The sequence below is a fragment of the Lissotriton helveticus genome, chromosome 10, assembly GCF_964261635.1.
Source record: "Lissotriton helveticus chromosome 10, aLisHel1.1, whole genome shotgun sequence".
NCBI classification, from domain to species: Eukaryota; Metazoa; Chordata; class Amphibia; order Caudata; family Salamandridae; genus Lissotriton; species Lissotriton helveticus.
The window spans coordinates 116,345,968-116,366,499 of record NC_136071.1 but is presented as its reverse complement, the minus strand read 5'-3'; the positions used below and the strand labels follow the sequence as shown (position 1 = coordinate 116,366,499).

General features: G+C 45.6%; 1 protein-coding gene across 1 annotated transcript in view; it reads right to left on the bottom strand.

Moving 5' to 3' along the window:
- The window catches only part of TRRAP (transformation/transcription domain associated protein), an 885,394-nt gene that overhangs the window by 164,020 nt on the left and 700,842 nt on the right, over positions 1–20,532 (bottom strand). Inside the window, exon 55 of the mRNA XM_078664902.1 lies at positions 13,852–13,964. Coding sequence (XP_078521028.1) covers positions 13,852–13,964 — 113 coding nt within the window. The remainder of the gene's footprint in view (positions 1–13,851; positions 13,965–20,532) is intronic.

The window sequence follows — 20,532 nt, the reverse complement described above, 5'->3', positions numbered from 1 at the left end:
TCACGCACGGGGCTGACAGTTATTATTCACCTCAGGAGCTGACAGTTATTATTCACACAGCTCTGATGATGCACCTCAGGCACGGGGCTCACAGCGGTTAATATTCACACAGCTCTGATGATGCACCTCAGGCACGGGGCTCACAGCTGTTATTATTCACACAGCTCTGATGATGCACCTCACGCACGGGCTCACAACTGTTATTATTCACACAGCTCTGATGATGCACCTCATGCACGACCTCACAGTTGTTATTATTCACACGGCTCTGATGATGCACCTCACTCACGAGACTGACGCAGTTATTATTCACACAGCTCTGATGATGCACTTCACACACGGGGCGGACGCCTTCTGAAAGTGCCTGTATTTCTGAGCCTCCCTTGAAACTCGAAAGAGAGGCAAATTTCGACAGACATAGTTTCTAGCTCAATAGATTCAACAGTTACTAAAACTCGAGATGCCACTTCAAAGGTTAACTGTTCACTTTTTAGTAGCCGATTGGCAAAATTGTGAGTCGAATGCATAGCAATGAGCTAAAACGTATGCCCAGACAATACTACTTGTTGTTCCAAAGACAACAAAGCGAGATTAGATTGACACAATGTGCCGCCTTATGCCATATAATGTGCATTTCCTTGCAATAATGGAGACTGGATTTATGCGGCAAATCCACATAATATCAATGTCCACGGCTAGAAATCAGAAACACATATACCACAAACGGTACTGTTAAAAATAGTTATATACTCCTAGAATACATCTATCACGAATCACTCCTACAGATTATGGTGCATTGACACGAAAGCACAGAGACAGACCGACACCTGACCCATCCCACTCTCAGGCTGCTGCCACATTACAGCCACATAAACAATAGGACACCTCGCTCCAGTCCTGCAATCCTGTCCGGGTCTTCCAGCGTTAAACCTGGTCCTCGCTCCTTGAACAGGCACAATTGTTTGCTTGCTCAAAGTTTGATAGAAACTTTAATGTGCCGACCACGCCTCTACTGATGGACACACGGAAGTATTACATGGCAAAATCACTGACACAGGACTGCACACATCCGGAGTTATAAGGCAAGCTAAACATTTGAAAGATACAAAACACCAGTCAGTGTTTTAGTGGCGGTGCACTTTTTTTCAGGTTTTGAAAACACAAAGAAAAAAAGCGATACTGTGGATCTCCCATGTCACAATGTAATTGAGGATGCGGCCTAACGGCTAGAGCTGTTGACCTTGAAGCTGGGGGATCGAGTTCCAGTCTTGTCAGGGATGCTCAACACCCTGTGATTCTGGGCAAATGACTCAATTTCTTTGTGCCTAACAAAATGAATGTGTCACTTTGTAACATAACTGGTGCTCATGTAAACCGCACTGATACCTTCGGGTCGAGTTCGCGATATATATAATATAAATAAATCTGCCTAGTATTGTATTTTGGGGGGTGTAGTCATGGTTTCCTAATGGCAAGCACTAGAACGTAAATTATAGAACATTTGAAGGAGGAGCTAGTGAAGAAATACATATGGAATCGTAAAGGAAATTATTTGGATCGAATTTAAAAGGAAAAAAACAAAGCCCTTTTTCAAGTCTTGATTTGCCATTTCAAATTATGTCATTTTTGTGGAAAGTGAGTTGAATAATGTATTGTGAATAATGATCTACGAAATAAACCTCTTGCCTTGTGTATTGGGATCAAGTAACCTTGACCTGGAGTACCATCAAATGCTTACCACAGCTCTTCTACGCCTGCCACAATGCTACATGAACGAGGGACCAAGAGCCAGGAAGCGAAGCAGGGAATGCCGTCAAACATTGTGCAGTCCATTGTGTGCTTTGTGTTTCGAGAGTCACAATGTGAGCACGCATGTGAGCAGGGAGTGTCCGGGACATCTGGTCACTCTAGTGCAGGTTAATGCAGGACCCGCCTCCTGCGCGCCCCGCACACCTCCAGCTCTTACCATGCAGTTGAAGTGGGCCGCCACCTCGTCGTCGGGGGTCTTGTACAGCACGCCGATAACCGGGGTCTGCTCGCGCTGGTGGCAGAAGGCGCAGGCGCCCTTTACTTTCTCCTTTGGCGGCCGCGGGGCCATTGGTGCTACCTCAGGAACACGGCTGACAGCGGTAAGTATGCAGCCTGGTAAGCAAAAAATACTCCTCGGTGCTTGCGAGTCAGCTATTTCTTTCTAAAGATCCCAAGTGTTTTAGCTGCAGGCATAGTTTTGTTTCCAAGGCCGGACCCAGCTGCACGGGAGAGGGAGCCACGCCCCCTGCCGAGCTCAGTCCCTGAGATTTTAGGTTTCGAAGTAGGCGGGATGAAGCCATGGCGCGTTCACATCTGCGATTCTGTCAAGGGCCGTGGTACTGATAGCTGACGCATACGATTATGAACGCCACTTCGCTTGCAGAACTCTACAATGGCGGTAAGTGGGGCTTAGTTGTAGGGGGGGGTGCGCTTGTGTGTGTGTATGTGTGCGGCAGCGGCAGGGGGGGAGGGGGGCGGGGATCTCTGTATGTGTGTGTGTGTGCCTGTAGGTGTGCTCGTGTGTGTGCGCATGCGGAAGAAGGGGGAGGTGTGGCTGTGTGGTAAAGCTTTCCAGGAGAGGAGACAGGAGCTGGCCACAGTGAGCGCGTTCGCGTGCGCGTGGCCCGCTCAATTCCGAGCGCACGGCCAGCTCTCCTGGGAAGCAGAGTCGCTCACAATAGGTCTCTCTGGCGACACCGCGCTTTCGCGCGGTTCAACACCAGGAGACATAAAAACAGAAGGAACAAAGTGGGATCACAACACCATGTCATAGAAGGCAGGTCCAAAGGCACTTTAGCTCAGCAAAAACTTGGTTGTGTATAGTGCACTTAAAGCAGATGATGAGACAATGCCAAAACAGAGGTAGAAGAATGTTATGGTTTCGAACAGGAGAAGACCAAAATAGTGAATCCTTCAGCTGTGGTGCCGAGAGGGTTGTTATTAGTTCCTATATCCTCTTAACCAACAGTGCCTGGTACAAAGAACTTCTATATCCAAACTGCTACACTAAAACCTCATACAAATGTTTCGAGCACTAAATGGTTCGAATGTTAGAGAGGGTGGGGGAAAGACAAACTATATCTACTGAGTCATAGTTGCGAGAGAATGATATAATACCAAAACAAACACCAAACTCTACTTCGAAATCAGATGATCAAGGTCGATACAGAAAACACATTTCAACAAAATCAACCTTATAAAAATTGGCTGACCTAAAAAAAGGGTCACTAATTCATTTGGGGCTAAAAACGACCCTCAATTTTCCTAAGTTAAGTACAACAATAGAGGATAAAAATACTGCTTCGTAAATGGCTCTGTCCTATGAGATTCCACAAAGAAGACATACACAACCAAGAAATGAAAGTGAAAGGTTTGGCAAAAATCTGAAACATTTTCCCATTAAGAAGCATATATCTGCCTTACAAGACAAGGAGGCGGCTATGGAAAAGGACTATTCCCACGATCCTTCGTAAGAGAAGGGTCTAGAAGATGTTACTATACAATCACCTAGTTATAACCCATGGGGGTATCCCACTACACCATCACCTCCTGAAGAATTGTACACATATTTTGCTGTGATACGCAGGGCAACACATTGAGGTATACAAACAATTGATGGATGAAATCCTTGAATTAATCTCAGCCACTGGTAATTACTCAGGGGATGATCCCAGTCCACCATTATTTCGCATTCGCATCATTTTCAACCCTGCTCAAATGGGAACAGACCAGCCGGAACTGCCACACTAGGTCCTCCCTGAACTGGAATACAAGCACCCCGGGACTAGTTTCATCCTTATTGGGGCTCATCAGTTGGGTATATCTTGGTTACAGTAGCACATCCCGATCATCAGAATTTCATTTCAAATGATGGCAAGCGCTGATCAGAGTCACACTCAAAAAGCTGTTGGAGAACTTGAGAGTGGCTCCACAGCAGGGTTAGTGTTCCGTCAGGATTAGATTGAAACAGGACTGGACACGTCATTGCAGCTTCAAGATGTGACCTTGGTCGAAGCAAAGGCGAGTTTCACTCGGAGTAAGTCACTGGAATCGGTGCAGGGTATTCCTCTGGTGCTGGCAGTATCATCACAAACATTGATGTCAAAAGGACTGGTGCAGATTTTGGTGCCGGAGCAGAAGTCACCACTGATGCACAATCCAAAGCAGGGTCGAGTGGCATAGATGGAGTATAACACGACTGGAGGTGCCTCCGGATGGTTGGGTCTCAAAAGCACGCCAGAGGGCACAGGACAGTCCCAAAGATGTGCAACTTGGCCTCCCTGAAGGCCTTGATTTGTTGCGACATTGATGGATGACTCTGGGAATTCGAGGTGCAAGGGGACCAATCTCAGAATTGGCTCCTAAGTGAGACCTTGTGGCACATTGATGCTCTTATGTCTTCTCTGGAGACAAAATGGCGCGATGGGGACATGTCTCGATAGGTCTTCTTGTGCTTTTGCTTTGTCTTAAAACTGGACTTAAGCAAAGACTTCATGAACGACAATGCCTGACGCAGGAATGGTCTTAGTAGTGGGAGTGAGTCTGTGTTTTCGAGCTATGCTAGGGAGGCTTTTTCTAGTGTTTGGCATGCACACAGCAGCACATCATGGTCCCATATCACCTTTGGGTTCATGAGAGGGCACTTCTCACAAGACTTGGAGTCGTGCACTGAGCCCAAACACCAAAGGCATAGCCGATGGACATTTATTTACGATTGTCCTTGCATGTCTTAAATCCTCTAGCCTTCCGTGGGAACATGGTTCTTTTGCACACTTGTCAAATGTCAAAGAAAGAATAGTGGCTCTACATATCTGTGCCTGAAGACGCATAAAGAAAGGAACTCAAGTCAGTATGCAGTGGTGGTGTCTATATCCGCCAGCTCTGTCACTTCTGGGCCGGAATGAAGACAACACGAAGCAGCACAATGACACAGACTGACACGCAGGAGCATTTCTGTGAAAAGCTTCCAGATACAGTCTAGCACTTGGGGATTAGGCTGAAGGTGAGAAATCCATGGTTAGAAGTATCCATCAAAACAAATGGCTAAAAGTAACCAGCATCATCATAAGCAGACTGGACTTCTTCTTAGAGCATGTAAATGGAGGGTTTCAGGTGTCATAAGTCAGGCGTCTATGTTTAAAAAATCTGATTTATCCTCCTGAGGTCCCTCGCCGACCTGAAGTTTACGAACATTCTGGCATTTTATGATTAAGCCCATATATGTGTACCCAGAGGAAGCAAGTAATTTACTTCTCATTTATTGTCACTAGGAATAAAGTAAGCTTACTGTGCTGCTTCCAAACAAGTAACACTTTAAAAATTCAAACGTTTATCTGAACAGGGGTACTTACTTGTCAGAATGTATATCAACAACTGCTTCTGAATGTCTTCATACTTTTTTAATTTATAGTGCGCAACAGCTACCCAAAAAGGGTTTCCCGGCGCAAAGGACGAGTCAGGGAAGGGAGCCATGTAGTAGTAGGGTCATTATTTGTCAAATAACCAAGTTTTCAAAGATTTGCGGAACTGTATATAATTAGTTTCGTTTCGAAGGGTTGTGGGTAAGGAATTCCAGGTAGAGGGACCAAGGAAATCAAAAGACCTACCGCCCATCCGGGCAAGTTGGAATTTGGGAACAATGAACCTTCCTTGCGTGGCAGAGCGCAAGTTGCGGGGGGGGGGGAATAGGGGCTGACTAAGGATTGAAGATAGCGAGGGGCACATCCTGACTTAATTTTGTGCAGAAGACTCAAGGCTTTGAATTTGATTCTGTTTTCAATTTTGAGCCAGTGCAGTTGACGTCTATATTTCGAGACGGGGGGAAACTTAGGGGCTCCACATAGGAGTCTGACGGTGGCATTTTGAATAATTTGTAGTCTGTGGACTATGTGATCTGAGGCAATAACATTGCCATTACTGTAGCTCGCACATTACAAAAAAACAAATCTGCAACTAATACCTTCTGAGGTGGTAGAATTGCTCAATGATATTTGAATGGTGCCATATCAGAAGCCAGAGGATTAGCCGGTCAAAGAAGTGGGACCGAAGTCACAGACGTGACAGCTCCAAAAGGCATATCAGGGATTGCGCCACCAGTAACAACTATCTTGAGCATAGCAGAATGAAAAGCTGCTACTTGAACTGTACTAAAGTAGAGCACAATTTAAGAGAAATGTACCTCGGACTTAAAGCACAGCATCTTCAGAACGAGAATAAACTCTAAAGAGGAATCCACCACTTCAACTTTTGAACCGAATGATCCAGAAATCATGTCAGAAATCAATTTATGAAGCAAGGAAGACTAACCTCTGTGATCCATCTCTTTTCTATGCCTTGAAAGGTGGTCAGCAGTTCCTCAGAGTGAAGGATGGAGCTACGAAGGGGACAAATTCCCATCCGAAGATGAGCCGGCAGGATGGGAATATGGAAATAGATGAGCCGGCAGGATGGGAATATGGAAATAGGCAATCAGCCTAGAAAGGGACTGATAGGGTGCAGATCTGGTATAAGTCGTAGACCTCCGTCCTTCTTGGGCACCAGAAAGTAGCAGAAAAAGCAACCATGCCTTAGTTCTGGCAATGGCACCCTCTCAATAGCCTCTTTAGTCAGAAGGGCTTGCGCTTCCAGAGAGAGATAGGATGACAGTGGTAGGTGTGGCGAGGGAGAGCAAGGGCAGGACATAACCTTTTAATTTGCAGTACCCATCAGTCCGATGTGATCTCCTGCCAACAGTGATCAAATTGGCGGATTCTGTCTACCACTGGGTGGCTGAGACCCTATGAGAGTACACTAAAAAAAGTTGGTGGGGAGTTGGGGGGATGGCAGACTGAGAGGCACACTGACCTTCACTACTAGAGCAGTGGGCACCATGGTCTGGTCAGCAAAACTGCTGGATTCTCTGATTGGGAGGGACAGTCTGGTGGGAGGAAAGGTCTTGTCCAAAGCCACAAAAGGAACGTTGAAATTGTTCCTGGAGAGGCTTGTTAGAAAGGCCTAGAGAGCAAGTGGTAGTCCTACTCTTCTTGAAACGTTCATATGCACCATCAGCCTTGTCCCTGAAGAGGTGAGTCCCATCGGACAGCATGTCCATCGGGGAGGACCGGACATCTCACGAGAACCCAGTTGATCATTGCCATGCATGGCGACAAATAGCAACCATGGTGCCAGTATCCCATCCGACAGAGTTGGTGGTGTCCCAGCCACAACAAATTGTAAACCTAGCCACATCACGACCATCCTGAATGGCCTGTGACAGAACAGGGAGAAGGACTTCAGAAATATATGATAGGACTTGCGCCACAGAGTCACAGGGGATATGAGTTTAGAGGCACAGCAAACACAATGAGCTAACTGACTGGTTGGCCAAACTGGCCAATGAAAAGAGGAATTTTTTGAATGTCGGTTTGATTTCCTGATAGGGGGAGTGGCAAGGAAATTGTTGGGGTTGGTCCGTCTGGTGGAGGCCTGCACCACTGGGCCTTCAGGAGAGGGGTGATGCGGCAAGAAGATCAAGTCGCCAGAGGGCCAGTACAAGGCTTAGCCCAAGCCCCTAGTAGGGTGTCCATCAAGGCCTCATTAAAAGAAACGAGAGGCTCAAAAGCAGTTTGGCCAGGCTGCAGGACTTCTGTCAGGATGTTAGTTTTCGTCTCCAAGGAGTGGAGGAAAACAGGAGCTCAAGGATATAGGCTACCCTATGCATAAACATGGCTTAGGATATAGATTTGTCTGTGGCCAGGGCAGGAAGCGGGAAAAGGGCTGATTCAGGGGAAGTGTTCAGCCCGCTAGTGTCTTGCAAGTCCTCAGAACAATTGTCATCAGCTGAGCAAACTCATCACCCTAATCATAATTATTATCAGAGTCCATAAAAAAAATTAAAAAAAGAGAATGTAAAGACTGCTGCCTTCCTTGTGGTAAGATGAGTGCAGAAACCGTGGGCTAATTCAGCTGTGACTTCGGTTGAATTTGTTCCAGGGTCGAGCCAGTGTTGTAAAGGACAATGGAGCCACATCTTTGGACAGCAAAATCAGCACTGGTGTCAACGTACCTGGGCCCAGAGTAGGCATGGGCTCCAGAGGCAGTGTCGATACTAGAGACAAGGGTAGAGCAATTCATAGGGTCCAGCTAGCGCCAAGGGTGAACCGCCTACTAGTAATCCAGGTAGTAGGCCATTTGTCTCAGTGGGCACCGAAGGCCCGTCAGTGGAAGTCAGTAAAGCACTGAAGAGCCAGAGCAGAGCTGAGCAAAACTACGATCTTGTGCGGCATGGCTAAAGGCCCGGAAACTAGGGGTGTGCTGAAATCAGCGGTGGAATTGGCTCAGAAGTTGGAAGATTTCTGGAGCTGGAACGGCTCTAAGGAGCGAAACTCTGCTTTACTTCTTATGTTTCTTGTGCTTACTTGAAGATTTGCTTGCGACTCAGACCGGCCTCAAGAGTGGCTCGGTCGACTGTGGGAACAGGACCGGGAACGAGCTTTGGACTTGAAGCAGGCCCGGCGCTTCGTTTCGTTGTGCTTGCCAACGTGGAATTTCACCTTGCCTTCAGGGTCATTGACGTGCAGTCCCTGCAGGTGTTGAAGTCCTGGCTCGACCCCTGGCACCACAGGCAAAACAGGCGGGATCCGTCACAGACATCCGTTTGAGACTGTCCTTAGAGGGCTTACAAATCTGTGTTATGGGACATCCACCAAAGACATTTGACATTTTGTGAGGAACATAGCAAAAAAGTGGTCTCAGAGACGAGAAAAGTTCTGGATCAGTGTTTAAAGGCATAGAAAGGAAGGAACGGACTGATTTCAGTGTGTGGGAGTGGCGTCTTTACAGGCATCACTTCCGGAGGGTAACGGCGTGGGTATGGGTGCACAGGTTCTACGAAAAAAGCTTCTTGATATACTCGGATACCTGGGGAATAATCTTAAGGGGAGGACTCTGCGGCTGAAAGTCTATCAGAAAGTATAGGTTTTCGGGTAAAATATTTTTCAGGGTTATATTTTCAATATAATTAACTGTGATGAATCAATGCCTCGAACACATGGGGCTATAAACCAACAGAACTTTGTCATTTCTACAGCACCCTTTTTCTACATACCCCCAAGTTGAAGTAATATAAACCCTACAGTTTCCCTGCTTTTGATCAGAGACCCCCAAGAACAAGCATTTGCAATGCAATAGGTCTCGCATTAGGAAAGTTTGAGCTATTGGTATTGTAAATAACAAATCTTTTATTTATGTGTTGGTTTTGAAAATAGCTAAATTAATAGCTTTGTCATTTACAATGCCAATAGTTTTAACTTTCGCAACTGTGACACCTATAGCATTTGTAATGCAATATGTGTTGTATTTACGTGACTTAGATGTATTGATATTACAAATAACAATGGCTTAATAATTCATACTTAAATGAAAGTTATTGTAATTTATAATGGCAATAGCTTAAACTTTTGTAAATAACTTTTGTGAAGATTATGTTCAGTGTATTTTATTGTGACGAAAATCCAAGAACAGAAGTGAAATATTAACATCTTTTTGTGACATTTGTAATAAAGCTTGAAACATTGAGAGAACATATTTAAACCAGTTGTTGTTGAATGGTTGAACAGATTGATGTTGTGGTGGTGCTGAGTGATGTTGTGGTGGCGACGAGTGATGCTGTGGCGTAGAGTGATGCTGTGGTAGCGCATGACTGATGCTGTGGTGGTGCTGAGTGATGCTGTGGTAATGCGATAGATAGATAGATAAATAGAGTGAGTGCGATAGATAGAGGGCGATAGAAAGATAGATAGAGGGAGGGCGATAGATAGACAGATAGATAGAGTGAGGGTGATAGATAGAGGGAGGGTGATAGAAAGATAGATAGAGGGAGGGCGATAGATAGAGTGAAGGTGATAGATAGAGTGAGGGTGATCGATAGATAAGAGTTATGGCGATAGCTAGAGTTATGGCGATAGCTAGAGTTATGGCGATAGCTAGAGTGAGTGCGATAGAGTGAAGGTGATAGATAGAGTGAAGGTGATAGATAGAGTGAAGGTGATAGATAGACAGATAGATAGAATGAAGGTGATAGATAGAGTGAGGGAGATAGATAGAGTGAAGGCGATAGATAGATAGAGAGTGTGGGCGATAGAGTGAGGGCGATAAATAGATAGAGTGAGGGCGATAGATAGAGTCTGAAATCAGTATGGTACAATAGATATTGAAGTATTGAGGCCAGGGATAGAGAATGAAACACTGAGGTCAGAGGGTGTGAGTGTGTGTGTGTGTGTAGGGGGAAGACATAAACATGAGAACAGCAGACTGAGTTGGTATGAGAGGAGAGCAACAGAATAGAACAAATGATACCCACAGGAAGGACAAAGGGTGACAGAGAAAGTGAAAAAAGAAAAATAGCAAGAAATTCTGTGTGTGTATGCGCTTGAGAGATATAGAGGAAGCGAGAGAGAGAATGAGTGAAATTGAGAGAGGAGGAAAAGATAGACTGTGTCGGGATGAGAGTGATCACAGGACAGATTAAAGCAAATAGAGGATGAGTGCGTAGGTGATGGTCAGACAGAGAAAGAGACAAGGCAGAATACTAGCGACAGAGAATAACAAGGGAAAGAAATTTAAAGACCTGCGAGAAGAGATTCCCCAAATACAATAATCATTACACAGTACTCCTCGGGTCTAACGTGAAGTGAAAAAATGTGTCTCTCAGTAATGCCCCTACGGGGAGCAATCCTTTTTAGGATGAATGCCCTCACCCATCATAGGTGGCATGCTTCATTATATGGGCTTTTTCTCCCAGTGGGAAAACCTAGTCCCACTGAGGGCTACAACTCCCTCACTGTGAGGTAGGAGCTCTGGGATGTTTTCTTGGATGTCCTAAAATTTAAGGATGCTAAGATCCCATATGTGAAAGTTAGGCATTGTGAGGGTACAGCGCTGAATTAAATTTGAGAAAATGTGCATGATTCTAAAACTACCTAGTTGGAAAAAAAAATGTATTTGCTTGTTCGAACTGACAGGATTAAAAAGCAGTGCAAAGCAGTGTTAATTTAATACTGCTAAGTTGGTAAAGTCGATCGACATGTTTCAGACTATATGGTCTTTAAAAGTGTCCAGGCTTTCATCAGGACATTGAAGAAAAACAATGCTCCTGCATTCGTGTGAAAAGTAAAGAAAACTATACAATACAGTGATATCAAACCAGTAGATCAAGTTTGTTTTGCATGGTAATACTGGAACCTATCTATAGATAAGCGACACAAAAACACAAAGTGTCGATTGGGGAAAGTGCCTGGGAGTATTGTCATCTAGGGATAGAGATGGCAGTAAACAAATGCAGTCCATCTACCATGTGATTACCGTGGGTGAGAACAAGTAGTGAGACTCACCCACAGTAAAAAATCCAAAAACCTGGTGAAAGCAAAAAATCTGGGTGGATTAAAAGGATGGAACCCATTTGCATTATGACGTAGTAACAGTTTTTCCTTAGTTTTGTCCTATATACTGTCTAGGTGGTGGTGAAGTTAGCACATCAACATGAATTTGACACTGATTCGACATTGACTGAACTAAACCTCAAGAACTACGGCTTTTAAAAAGTTGTAAGAGTAGGATAGCACAAAGGAGTGATAAAGTTGTGAGACCTTATCCAGGGCAGTGAATAAGTGTGCACTTGAAATACCAAGGACCCACTGAATTCAGAAAACAAAAATCAAAATTCAACAAAGAAGTACCTTCCATCAAATTTTCAAAGCACTTTACAGGTAGGAACAGCAGGCATTATCAACATGTAGGCCGTGCCCTAAACAAAAGAGGGAATGCCCTCTGATGATAGCACTGTTTCTAATTGTGCGCCAGTGCTAGCTGTATTACATAATGGGCAGCTAAAGGATCTGCGGCCTCTTTAATATTACCAAAAGTGCCTCAGGGCTGCGCAAAGCGAGAGCGAAAACATATTGTGCCCCCACCAGGGCTCTGTGTATAATACGACTCCAGTTGTTCAAGTGTGGCATGAGCATGTTATCTCTACCATTGACCATGACTGGTGTTATTGTAATGCTGTTGTTCACTTTAAGAATGGCTGAATGTGTCATTCCACATGTGAGTGCGCACTTATTAGCTGGATTGTGGTGCCTGGCCCCAAAGAATAAACTTCTTTCAACACCAATAGAAGAAGTCTGTGTGATCTTTTGCCATCACATAACATTAGGTAATACTTCAGCTATTAGCATGCTTGCTCTACTCCTTGTTCTCTGCAGCATCTAAAGATGTCCACAAACAGTTCTGAACATTTGCATGTACAAGCATTGCTTCCGTTGAAACGCTTGGAGGTGTGCAAAAACTGATGAAGAACACTACAGAATCCTTATAATAATAATTCATGCCATGTTTAATCACGTGACTGTGCTTTGCAGTTCTTGATGGACCAACATGCATCACCGGGGAAAGTCAATAGATGTAAAGTAGTAAGCAAAAATTTATACATTTAGCATTTTATTTTTTTAGGGCTGGTCGTTTGTTTAGTCTTAATGTACTGGAAATGTACTCATATTTAATATCATCAAGACTCATGACTTTAGGCTGCTTTGCTGAATATTTCTCTTTTGACCTTAATAGAAATGCTGTAATGAATGTTTATATATTATCCATTTACACGTTCAATGTTTTCTTTCATGGGTATGAAAATCCGAATAAAGAATATTTGACCTATGATTAGTCTTGGCTTCCTCAGCTCAGTTGAACAAACTGTGTGACCCTAAGCAATATTTAATTTTACTGAACCTCCTTTCCTTTTCCTTCATCAGTGCATTTGGCAGCACCTTGAACTACCTTGGTTTAGGATAGGTGGTCAATAAAATCCTCTCTTGTACGTTGGTTAGATATAGAAGGCAGATAGATGCCACCTGCCTTTTTGACTTCGTTCTCTACTGGCATCGTCATCAGGGCATGGCAGTGGGTGGCATGAATGCTTCTAAATTCATGTTAACAAATTACCGTTTATAACAAATTACAACAAGGAAATGTTTTGGAAATGTGAAACTTCTGTTTTTTTCTGTGTTTAAATGATGCTCGTTGCACGATTGACTTGCCAATATTTTCCTAGCTCGGCTCGTGCTAGAGTGACTCCTGGTTCGGTTCTGTACCTGCTCTCCTGTCAGTCCGCCTGCTGCTCGCCCGCCTCTGGCGGAGAGCCCTGGCTGCGGGACAGAGCCGAACGCGGCCGGATTCCTCAGGCTGTGCGATGTCTTTATTTTCCTCTGTGTTGATGAAATCTCAGTCTGACAACTCCACAAGCTCTCCTCTGCTGCCAACACAGATTACCACTCAACTTTATGCAGAGCTGCTTTCTTTTCTCTCTGAGAACCTGCTCGATCCGGCTGTCTGTATATTTTGACAACTGTCCATAACCTATCTTTCTCATCGGAGCTTCATTGAAATTCTACCAAAAGCATAAGCAACACTGACTGACGGCCATCGATTACGTCTTCCTTTCTAGTTGGTGAAGTTTCGCGACAATGACATGGAAAACAAGTCAAAACGAAACCTAAGAGCCGCGCGCGTGAGCTTCTACCGTAGACAGCTCACGTCGCGCTGCTCTTAGGTTTCGTTTTCCAAAGCGCATGGCAGAGTCGCGCTCGCACACATGCGCGCTCACGAGGTCAAATCCGAGATCCGAGACGGAAAGCGCGTGCACCTCCCCTGTCCCATTTACAAAGTATACTAAAGTATACTAGAGGTCCCTTCGCTACGCTCGACCTAAAAACTGGGTGGTAAATAAGGGTACCAGTCCGTGACTCTGAAAAAAGACTTTATGTCTTAATAAAAACTTCAAAATCTTACCGAATCCAGTTGTCTTCCCATAGCTGGTATTCTGGAAAGATGGCAGGTGAAGCATTATTTCTCTCATGATCCTTTCTGGCTTTCTCCATCGCCTTTTCATAAGATTCCTGTGCCTAGAAACAGTAGTAAAATGTTTAGTTTTTTCAAATTACATTTTTTTTACCTTACACTCCATTACATCGGACCAATGGGAATACATTCCCTTACCAATTCATTAACTAGATTGGTCCATTTCACAAGCAAATGATAGCTAAACCTACATAAGAACAGTCATTGACCAACTGTTATGTTATGTTAATAACACTTCTATAGCGCACAGCTGCCCCAGCCAAGGGGCGTCCCGGCGCTTCAGACAGAGTACCCCAAACACAACACAGCCGGGCAAAGACAACAGCGCACGGAACAGAGAACTAATAAGGGTGAGGGAACAAGTGCGTTTTAATCGCCCTCCTAAACTTCAGAAGATCATCAAGTTCACGAATGTGTGACGGAAGAGAATTCCACAATTTCGCGGCCAGAACTCGAAAAGATCGGCCTCCCGCCCTACACAGCCTGAACCGAGGGACCACAGCCAGGTTTTGACCCGCGGATCTAAGGGAGCGCGTAGGCACATTTGGCACCAGAAGGTTATCGAGGATCTGAGGGGAGGCCAGCTTAAGAATCTTGAAAGCTAGGCACAAGGTCTTCAAGTGGATCCTCTGTGCCATAGTCAGCCAGTGCAAAGAACGGATGGTTTTTTCCGCGGAGCAGAACCTCGGTAGACCTACCAGTGCTCTGGCTGCGGCGTTCTGAACACGTTGCATCCGGGCGATTTCAGCCTGGTTAGCCCCCAGCAGGAGCGAACTGGCGTAATCAAGCCGAGATAGTATGGATGCCTGTATAACCAGCTGCCTAGTAGGGGCATCAAAGAACCTCAGAATAGGTCTCAGTCCTCATAGGATGCCAAAACAAGTGGCCGCCACTTTCTTAGTGTGGGCACAAAAACTGAGGGTAGGATCTAGCCAAACCACCAAGTTTTTTACCTCTGAGACTGGAATAGGAGTTGCGCCCAGTGCAGGGGGCCACCAAGCATCACCCCAGAGATCAGTCCTCTTGCCCACAACTATGACCTCAGTTTTTTTAGCATTGAGCTGGAGGCGGTTGGCATTCATCCAGCTTGCTGCTGCCAGGAGTCCGTCCCGGAATCTGGGGGCGTCAAGGTCGGAGTTCCCACTCAGGACGACCGCTAGCTGCGTGTCGTCAGCATAGGAGACCATAGTCATGCCCCACTGCTTGACGACATCCGCCAGCGGTCTCACATAAAGATTGAATAATGTTGGACTCAACGATGAGCCCTGAGGCACACCCAGCTCCAGAGGATAAAGCTTGGACTCACAGGGCGGGGTGACAACTTTAAAGGTCCGATCGGCAAGAAAGGAACTGAACCAGTTGAGTGCAGTGCCCGAGACACCCGCCTCTCCAAGACGATGGAGTAAAATCCTGTGCGAAACCGTATCAAACGCGGCACTAAGATCGAGTAGTACTAGTGCCGCAGTCTGACCAGAGTCAAGCACAGAGCGAAGATGTTCGGTCATTGAGAGCAAGGCTGTTTCAGTGCTGTGACCTGCACGGAAGCCATTTTGGGAAGGGTCTAGAATCCCTGCTCTCACAAAATGCTCAGACAGTACCCCATTCACATGGGCCTCAGTAATTTTAGCGGCCCAAGGAAGGAGAGAAATCGGGCGATAGCTCTCAAGTTTAAGGGGGTCCATAGAGGCCTTTTTCAATATGGGTGTCAAAACAGCCTGTTTCCATTTAATAGGAACAACACCCGAGGCAAGCGAAAGATTAATAAGCTGGCATATTGGGGGAAGCACAATAGCAGCCGAGTTTCTAAACTGGGCTGGTCTCAAAGGATCCGCTGGGGAGCCAGATTTTAACTTGGCAGCCAGCGTGAGAAATGTCTCCATCGACAGACTAGGAAGTGAGGATAGAGTCTCACAAGTAGTCAATGTTGAGCTAATGGGCTCCTCTCCCGGCTCCGTAATGGAAAATGCACGATAGATAGCTTGGACTTTTTCCGTAAAGAAAGCAGCCAGATCTTCGCAATGATCCACTGAACATATTTCAGCTGCAGGAGCTCTTTTGGCCGTCAGGTCCTTAAGGACCTTGAAGATTAGCTTGGATGGATTGAGGCTGTTTTTAAATTCCTGGGAGTAGTAGGCTGCACGGGCTCTACAAACAGCTCTATGGCATATTTTAATTTTAGAGAAGTACAGGATTTTTTTCCCAGTCTCATAGGATTTCCGCCAGTCCCTTTCTGCCTGTTTACACGCTTTTTTCAACAGTGCCAGGGAACTGTCGTACCATGGGCTGGGTTCTCTACTGCGAATTTTAGTCCAAGCAGCAGGAATCAGTACATCCAAGGCCCGGGAAACCCAGTCACAGAAAAGGTCATACCCTGAGTCAGCGTTAAAAAAAGGGCCTAGCGGGTGGGCCTCCAAAAGATGATGAAAGTCCTCCAATTGAAATTTCTTCCAGTGACGTTTGTGCACTACTCTATCCAGGGATTTAAATGGGACCTCTTTAATCAAGAGAAGGATTTTCACTAGGAAGTGATCAGTCCAGACGACTGGGCTGGGTCTAGCCACCTTAGCCCCAGTCAGATTCGTAAAAAAAGGGTCAAGAGTGTGGCCCCCCACATGAGTGGGGAAGGAGACTAATTGATTTAACTGAAGAGCCTCCAGATCCGCCAAGGTACTACTAATGGCAGAAAGATGGCCACAGTCAAGATGAAGATTAAGGTCTCCTAGTATGCTAAAATTTGCACAGCCCATAGCCAGAGAACTAACACATTCTGGAAGAGCCTTTCGAAAAGTAGTGTCGCAGCCAGGGGGACGGTAAATTGACAGACCAGAGAGAGTAAAGTGATGGCTGATTGAGATTCTAAAGAATGCGCTTTCGCAGCCTGCCAAATCCACTACCCTCCAGTCACATGGATAACAAGACTTAACGGCCACGGCGATGCCACCTCCCCTAGATGTCCGATTATGAGTAAAGATGGAATACTCAGGGGGGAGTGCAAGATTCACAACTGCCGTGTCCTCTTCCTGAAGCCATGTTTCCGTCATGAAGATCACGTCAGGTGACTCATCTCCCATGAGATCATGAAGTTCAGTGTGGTGCTTCCTAAGGGATCTGATGTTAAGATTCCAGATAGAGATATCTTAGCGGACCGGAGGCCTAATGCGAGGGGGATTAGTCGAGGAGGACTCTAATAAGGCGGTGATGGGAGACGGGGCAGTAAGAGACCAGGTTCCACAGACACACCTATACGGGCCACATAAGGGACTAACCGGCCCATGAGAACAACACGGGACCAGATGCCTGATGTCTAACAACTCATCCCTGGAGTATCTGCTCACCGGGGACATTGCCAGAAAAATCCAAGGTTCCTGCGTGCAGAGTGCTGCCACGCCTGCTGACTGACAATATTTTTTTTTCACATTGGAAAGTAAATATTTTAGCTACATTTCACTACAAATTTCACCACCGCCAATCCCTGGTGGATGTGACTGTCAACTCACAGTCAATGAAGAACAATCCTACATTGCAAATCCTATAGTATATTTATTGTACCTTGAAACGCCGTGAAAAAAGATGCATGTTGTCTCGCATGTTGAAGTTTTAAATTGGGAGGTAAAGGTTAAGCATTACATGCTAAAGGCGTAATCTGCCACCTTATCGACAATGCAGTGTCATTAGAGCCCTGGTCCTTAGATCTCAACGATGTGTGCACCATTTGAAAATATCTTTGAACATGTCTATTTCAGGGCAATTCTAGTACTCCTTAAACACACACACTTAGGGTATTGCTATTGAGATAATATGTTTTCCATCAAAAAACTTGCACCACGCTGGAGAAACTAAACAGGCCTCTACTAGTTAAGTACATTGTCCCTTTGCTAGACAAAGTCAGTACTCAGGTCCTATGATTACTTTTGCTAGTTGTCTCTGCATCTGCAAGAGACATTCTCGCCTGGATTGTAACAATGCTTTAAAGTGTGAAATGAAGGGGAAGAAAGCCGGGCAAACGAGTTAGCCTTTAACCCTAGTTTTGATGTAGGACTGTCCCCTACATGGTAAGCATGCGTGTATCCCAGCCCGGAGTGCTCAACTGCATAAAATACTGTTATTCTGACTTTGGTTGGCCTGTAACTTTACTAGTCTAGTGAGTGTGCATGGGCCTAGGAAGATCCAACGTGCGAAGTGCATAACCAGTTCTGTGATCTAGAGGGGCACACTAATCTTGCCTTCATAGCTGGCTAAGAGCTACTTTTCATGTGCTGAATTAATCACGTAAAACGGTGGAGGCAGTGTACCAAGAATTGTGAATCATTGGGTCTGCTCTGACAATATTTCTGTGTCAGTGGAGTGCCTACTAACCCCACTCGAGTAAAGTTCTGCTGTAGAGTGAATACTAGACCCTTGCTCTGACATGTGTGTGTGTTTGAAGTGAATGTATGTGCAGTGGATATGTAGTGAGAGTGTGTTTTGGGACTAATTGGATCTACTTTGAATAGTCCTTGGTATCTTAATGAGCTCAGGCTTTGAAGACATACCCCCAGTAGAAATAGACTTCACTCTGGGTGAGCAACAGTTGGAGAATTTACTGTGCCGCCTCATCTTTTTGCATTCACATCACTTCTCTATGGACAATCTGTAAGAAGATGCCTTCGGAGACCTCGCATGAGGAAGAGGTCAGCCTTAGGGATCATCTTAAAGTCTGGTCATGAATAACTGCCTCCCTTTCCTTGAGGGCCTTGGGGATCAATGCTGAGTCATGACTCGCACAACTTCAAGTTCTTGCCAGAGAGCAAAGACATATCGTAGGTCTCCTTAATAGACTATTGGCGATCACAATCCGCAGTATTTGTACCCTGAACACGTGAAATGTTATGTGACGAAATCTCATAAGCGTGATCTCTTGACTCATGAAAATGCACAGAGAAAAGAGAATTTATGGGTCCAGTGACTTCACTGTGGCATCATCTGTGGCACAAGATGGAGCAAGCAACCACTACGAATATGGAAAAGCTATTGGAAAAGTTTCAGAATCCAATCAGGCCCCCTGGATATTCAAAAGATGAGTAAACTGCAGGAAAAAGTACCCATCAAAATTGGTCTTACTGAAGAAAGGTATTCAGAAACTTTAGACCCAATGTCTGTCTATGTCCATCGTCTTTCTTGGAGATCAAGTAGTACTGGAACTATCGAACAAGTTACTTACCTTCGGTAACGGTATATCTATAAAAAACATACGTTAGTTATAGATTCCTTACCTTAGAACTACCCCCAGGCGTCAGACTGGATCCGGAAAGTTTTTCGTCAGCAGTACCCCTGCGCGTGAGAAGGTGGCGTCAGTCGACTCAGTGTTCGTCGGCGGCCGCGTGGTCGCTGGGATGACGTTACGTAGCTACATTGATGCCGCCCTCGCGTGCTGATGTCAGTTCTGTGCAAGACTCTCCATGCCAGAAGTACAGAGCCATGCAAGACGCTGACCACTGGTGCACAAAACTAGAGCCCTGAAAGGCTTTCCTTAACCCTAGAAGTCAGTTCTCAGAACGGGGAGGATGGGTGGGGCGGTAAGGAATCTATAATTAACCTATGTTTCTTACAGATATATCGTCACCGAAGGTAAGTAACCTGTTCATCTGAAAGAAACAGTTCGTTATAGATTCCTTACCATAGAATAGATACCTAAGCAATACCAAACCCGAAGGTGGGTCTGTGAACCAAGTTCACACCAGAAAGTCCTGGCGAACAGAACGGCCAAGGACTTGGCTGTCCAGGCAGTAGTGTTTCGTAAATGTGTGCAGCGATGCCCACGTAGTTACCCGACAGATATCATTCAAGGGGACTCCTCGTCCCAAAGCAGTAGTAGCTGCCGTCGCCCTGGTGGAATGGGCACGCAACCCCACAGGAGGCTCCTTCTTAGCCAAAGAATAGCAGGCTTTGATGCACAGAATGACCCACCTAGAGATGGTACGTTTGTGCACGGCCTGACCCTTCTTAGTGCCCACGTAATCAACAAAGAGCTGGTCGTCCACCCGGAATTCTTTGGTGCAGTCCAAGTAGAAAGAAAGCGCACGTTTTGGATCTGGACGGTGGATCCTCTCTTACTCCTTTGAAGGATGTGGAGGCGGAAAGAAGGTGGGCAAAGTGATGGTTTGACCAATGTGGAAAGAGATAACCCTCTTGGGAAGAAAAGAAGGTCTAGTTCGAAGGACAACCTTGTCCGGATGGACAGCCAGAAAGGGATGCTTGGAAGACAGAGGTTGGAGCTCACTCACCCTGCTTGCAGAAGTGATGGCCACCAGAAAAGCAGTATTCAAAGTGAGAAGTCTGAAAGGACAGTTATGCAGTGGCTCAAAGGGAGCGCACATAAGATATGTCAGAACCGACTTCAAGTCCCACTGGGGCATTACGAAGGGAACAGGAGGAAAAAGAGGAGTAATGCCCTTTAGAAATCTATTTACAACAGGGGACTTGAAAAGAGAAGGGTTATCAGGGAGCCTGAGGAAGGCTGAATTGGCCGATAGGTAGCCCTTAAGAGTGCCCAGAGCAGAGCCCTGCTGGGCCAAAGAAATGAAGAACAAGATAACCTCAGAAAGAGGGGCAGAAAGGGGATCCACATCCTTT